Source organism: Sesamum indicum, linkage group LG6, assembly GCF_000512975.1.
Source record: "Sesamum indicum cultivar Zhongzhi No. 13 linkage group LG6, S_indicum_v1.0, whole genome shotgun sequence".
Classification (NCBI taxonomy): domain Eukaryota; kingdom Viridiplantae; phylum Streptophyta; class Magnoliopsida; order Lamiales; family Pedaliaceae; genus Sesamum; species Sesamum indicum.
In genome coordinates, this window is record NC_026150.1 from 6,465,005 (window position 1) to 6,470,824 (window position 5,820).

General features: G+C 34.2%; 1 protein-coding gene across 1 annotated transcript; it reads left to right on the plus strand.

Moving 5' to 3' along the window:
• LOC105163990 lies at positions 2,669–5,820 on the plus strand (the record flags this gene model as incomplete). The annotated part of the gene is made up of 4 exons (XM_011082528.2): positions 2,669–3,170; positions 3,457–3,535; positions 4,048–4,854; positions 5,667–5,820. Coding segments are annotated over exons 1-4 (1,461 nt in total), but the record flags the coding sequence as incomplete, so codon positions are not given.

Consider the following 5,820-nt stretch of genomic DNA (forward strand, 5'->3'; position numbering starts at 1 on the left):
TGATGTTTTCTTTCAACAATGTCATTTTGTTGGGGACTATAAACACAAGTTCTTTGATGAATGATCCCTTTTTTTTATCAATATCAGCAAATTTGGTGACTTTTGACTAATGGGTGGACTTATTTATTAGATAGAAGCAAATCTCAGGGGTGTTAGATGTAATTTTTCAAACCACAGGAGGTTTAGGTGTAACTACACCATACCTCAGGAGAGGAGAGTGTAATTAACCTTTCAAATATATATAGTAACTAAAAAAAAATACCCAAAAATGTCTAGTTTTTCGATTAATCAACGTCTACATTTTATCTAACGACTACAATTCAAAAATAATTATACTACATTTATACCCTTTTGATTTTATATATATTACATTTTTCCTCTTATAAATATAAAAAATTACTCAGGCATTTTTGCCAATATATAATTTATACGGAATGTCAAATGAGGGGTAAAATTGAGAGTTTATGAATTTTTGTTACTGTCAGCATTTTCTGCTCAAACCAAAAGAGGTAAAATTATAGACGCATAATCTTTGAAAAGGGTGCGAGTACATTTTTAAAAGCTTTTTAGGAAATGTTCGTCATTGTTTTGGACATCGTTTTGTGCGTGTTAATCATCTATCCTAAAAACTCCTCACAAATTTCATCTCAATTTGTGATGAAAATTTTCAGTGATACATGCATACGTATATGTATATATATATTTATATGATATATATATGTGTATTTATAGTTTTCCATTATCTCCAATTTATTTTGGTTATTTATTTTTCAACATCTCAAAACAAAACTTTGGATTTCCTGAATGAAATTTTTATAAGTTCATGTCATATGAAATTAACTCAACAGCTATTATTTTAAGACTGATTATGTAAATTTGATACAAAACCTCGTCACCTTATAAATGCTCTTTCAAGTCACCTTCTCATCTCGTCATTCTTTTTCTTTCAAAGGTGGAAAATAAAATGGTGTCATGAATCCCCCACACTGCTGGCCGGCCTGTCGGTCTGACCGGACATGGTATGCAAAATGGCCGATTGGAGAGATCGAAGGATCTGAACAACAACTTTTGTTCTCGAAAAGGTAAACGAGTTGATAGAGTCAGCAATTTGACGAATAAACCTGATCAACTAGTATTAACTATTAAGTCATGGGAATTGATCCAGGACACACAACTTTCATATACGTTAGAAGAAGTTATATATGCATTGAATGTAGGGATAATTGCACTGTTTTTCGATGTTTGATGTAATTATACGTAAACTCTTTATGATTTTTGAAAAATTAAATTTAGTTCTCTATTGTCCTATAAATAGATTTATCCGTTAGTCAAAAGTTATGGAATTTACTGGTATTAGCAAAACAAGTTAACAAAAATTTGTAGTCATCTCACATTGACTCATTACTGACTTACTGTAGGTCAAATAGATTTTTGTGATCAAACTATCCATACAAGAGTAAAGATGTACCTCCTGACATGCATTAGCATGTGAAGATGTACAATGATAGTTTGATCAGAAAATATTTGTTTGGCGTGCAATAAGTCAGTAATGAGTCGGTTAGAGATAAATATGGATTTTCATTCAATTTCTTTGTTGATATTAACAAATTCCGTGAATTTTGATTTACGGGTCGATGTATCTATTTGCTGGACGAAAACAAATGTCAGATGTACTAAATGTAATTGATCAAAGCATAAAAAGAGTTTACATGTAATTACACCGAAACCTCAGAAGATGGCAATGCAATTATCCCTTTAATGTATCGTCTTTCTCCATTAATTTTAATTATTCCCAAAATGGAACATCAGGTTATCTCTATTATAGTCACTTGTACATTTGTCATATGAAGTTGAGATAAATTGTGCTTACGGTGAAGGGTAAATCAAAACCAACCCTCCTCAAGTTTAGCATTGATGTTAGCAAAAGGTTGCTCCTTTCAACAAGTCCAACTCAAGAATTTGGGCTTGGATTATTGCAAGCCTAAAAGAGAAAATTTACAAAATATGCGTTAGCATTTCGACGCTCAAATCAGCAAACAATCATAAAAATGATAATTCTAAAATAAAAAAAGTAAAAATAAGTAATAAAATAAGAGAAAATATGCTTGAGCGAGGTTTCTCATGTGCAAGTCTCAACAAGATAATTTTTTACATGGCGAGGATGGAAGAGTCCAACCTCCTTGGGACTCAGGAGAGCATTTACTTAATTCTTTTCTATAATATTATTTTAGATTATATAATTAAAAATATATGGTTAATGATCTTCTAAACTTTGACCTAAATTAAGTTTTATATTAAAATTGACCAAAGTACGTAATTTAAACATATGTATTTGTAATTAATGAAGGCGTTGAGCTACAATGATAGCGTATTATATTTGAATTTCTTTTTTTTTAAATATTTGTTTCATTCATCATAAAAATATGTTAAGATGCATTTGGATCGATGAATTTGTATTTGATATAAGAATTTCAAATAACTCCATTTGAAAATAGTCTGACACCAATCAATATTCAACAAAAATAGTTCAAACATTAAAATTAAAGAATTGAAATTCTTTAAATTTTGATTTATCCAAATAAATTTGGAACTATGCCATTTAGATTGGGTAATGACAATGATGTTGGCCCATCAGGTAAGTGGGCTTAAGAAGTTCGGCCAACATAGTTTTCTTTCGTTCCCCTTTGCGGAGTAATTTTGCCCGCCAAATTCACCATTGAGCCCAAGAAGTTTCAGGCGGAAAAAGAAAATGTCACCACCATCATCAGCAGATAAACCTCCGGCGGCCGCCGCCCAGAAATCTAGTTGGTGGCGGTTCACATGGGAAGCCCAGTCGCACGCCCCAATACTCCGCTTACTCCTTTTCAACCCGAACATAAAGCCCTCAGCTCAATGCAGAGACCTCAAACTCAGCTTTCTCTCCGAACAATCTTTGCTTACCGTGTCATTTTCGGATGGCGATGCCCAAATAGAGACCTCTTTTCGGGTCCCGGTCCCTCGGGTCTTGGTTGACCCGGAGGCTCCGCGCCAAGTCAGGGCATTCGATGACCACATTGAAGTTAAACTCGTTCTGTTGCTTCCGGTCGACCATCCTCTGGTTTCGGATTTTGATTCAGTTCTTAATTCTGAGGAAAATAAAGACGAGCTTCTTCCTCTTTCAATTGATTCTGGTAAGTGAATATTGGTCTTGGTTCGTTAATTCTTGTTAGGGACTAAATTATATCTTTGATTTTAAAGCTTACGCTTTTGGAGAAGGTGGATACTAAATACTTTTCTTTTCTGGATTCTCTGTCAAGTAGTATTAAGCTGTTTGTTAATTCAGGGGGTGTGAAGAATGTAGGGATTCTTTTTACTTAACAAGCATATTTCGCATTTGCTTTTAATATACTTTTAACTTGTTCTGATATTTAATTTTAGTTAAAATTATCTTATGCGTAATTTTTTTTCTTTTTTTAGATTTGAAGAAATTATCTAGTATGAAGGAGGTGCACTTCTACTGCAGAAATTGCTCGTCTAAGTTGACAAAGGGTCTCAGGTAGATATTTCATTTCTCTCTTTTATGATTGTTCAGTTATTTGATTTTTTCATCAAGGTCTCATGGTTAGATACTTGATTTCCTTTATTCATTATCTTTTGAAGCTTGTTTTCACTATGACTTCTCCTGTATGGGGATATACTTAATCAGAAAAGTATTGTTTGGACTGGATAACCATTTTTGATTGAGTCAATGTTAACATATCAGTAGGAGGTATGTCAGGATCACCATATCATTTCAGAGAATCTTGGTAAAAGCTGCTGCATTTTTGGTCGATTATACTCAAATCAGGCGGCTACGGCTCTGTACGTTGGGCTCATGAAAGATGGAACTTTTGGTTTTTGTCTGTAATCTGATGGGTGAATGATGTATAAGCTAAGATCTGCCTGACTGTGACTTCTGAAACTTGGCTGCCTCCCTTTTTGCAGAGCTTTTACATGCTTTATTGTTGCTTTTTGTTAGGTGTTTATTATTCTCAAGCTAGAATCCTAAGTTGCCAATTATCTGTACAGATGTTTTGAGGAAATGCCATCAGTTAACTGGCGAGATGTTGCTGACAATTGGTTTGGGAATTGTTGTTGCTCATTTGGTGGTGTAAGTGAGAAGCTGGTTGCAAAATATGCAAAATCCTATACATGTTCACCAGGTTTATGCCTCTTGAATACAACATCTGTTCTTTTATGCGAAAATGATCTTTTGGGATGTCAATTCTCTGATGTGACGATCAGGCAAAATTATGAGTCTGATGAACAATCACTCAGAGATAAATGTTCGAGTGAAGATTCGCAAGATGAGGTATGTAAACTAATACAGGCCACCTCTTGCGGGAATCATAATGAAGATGTCCATAGAATTGTAAACTCCCCTTGTGCTGAAGTTAGCATTGCAGCCAATATGGAATGTAATACTTCGGCAAATGTAGTTGATGGTGATAGTTTATCAAGGACCTTTCCTTCATTGCAAATTGAGGAAAGCGAAGCATTGATGAATGGAAAAATTCAAACTGGATGCTGCCACACTGAATTTTGTACTCCAAATATGCTGGGAACCTCTCCAAATGTACGAATGAGTGGAGCAAATGGTGAACTTCTTGAAAATCAGAAAGTATTTCTGGATGGTTATCTCGGGAATGGTTTCATGGTTAGGTCTTCTGGCCTTTCGAGAGATATCCGGTGGATCGAATATTTATGTCCGGGATGCTCTTGTCTTGTTGGAGCATATCCATGCTTTGGTGATAATGTACCAATAGATGGTGGAGTTCGTCTATTCAAATGCTACATTTCAACTTGCTTGCCTTCCAGTGGAGCAGATGTATTTGGGTGAGCTCTATATTTTCTTCACCTTGTTATTTTTTTCCTTCATTGTATAATCGTATTTGTCATCTTTTTTTTAAGTAAAAGTCCAACATATATTTCAAAGTTTGTCTTGGCTTCCTTTGAGTTACATGGAAGCATGTATTGCTATTATGCTTCTTAAATATTTAAATGTTAATCAATGAGATTTTTACTAAGATAATTGTGACTCTAGCTTCTGCTCCTTTTCTATTGTTGGGTTTTCATGACACTACTGTTTTAGGCTCTAATTATTTCTCCAGTAGTACAAACTTATAGAGGGATGTATCTTTTGATTTAGTATGTGTTTGCTTCATAAAATGACGGTGAACTCAAGAATCATCACTGAGTAACCTGTCAGGGTAATAAGAACACAACAGAATGGTGCTCTTATGTGCACCAGCGAGCTTCAGGAATATCTTTCTCGAATTAGGTGAAATTATCATGAAGGTGAAAAAAAGCAAGGTAAAAACAGAACATACGAATAAGATAAAGGTGATAGAATAGTTGAATCATTATATGTTTTCCTTTGGAAAAGAAACAAATATGAGAAATTTGCTAAATGCTAAAACAAGGATGAAATGCAATAGGAGTTTGTCTAGTTCATAAGATATAAGACTCTTTTCTATTGAACTTTTTTATTCGGAAAGAGAGAAGGCAATAGGACTTGACATTTAATTCTTTTGCGTTTTCTTCTTTAATTCTTTTCTTTTGTTTTTATTTTTTTGAGTGTGTGTGTTAAAATATTGGCTTATTGATTTTTGATTAGTTAGTGATGCATCAATTTCACCTCCATATAGGAATTACACCCTCGAGAGATTGTTTGCTAGTCAGTTGCTGGAAAGTGCAGAAGATGAATTATCATTTCGGACTGTAGTTCGGGACATGCGAACTAAATCTCCAGTACTGCAGATTATTCTCCTGAATCCAAATTCATGGGGCTGTTCTGGCAGT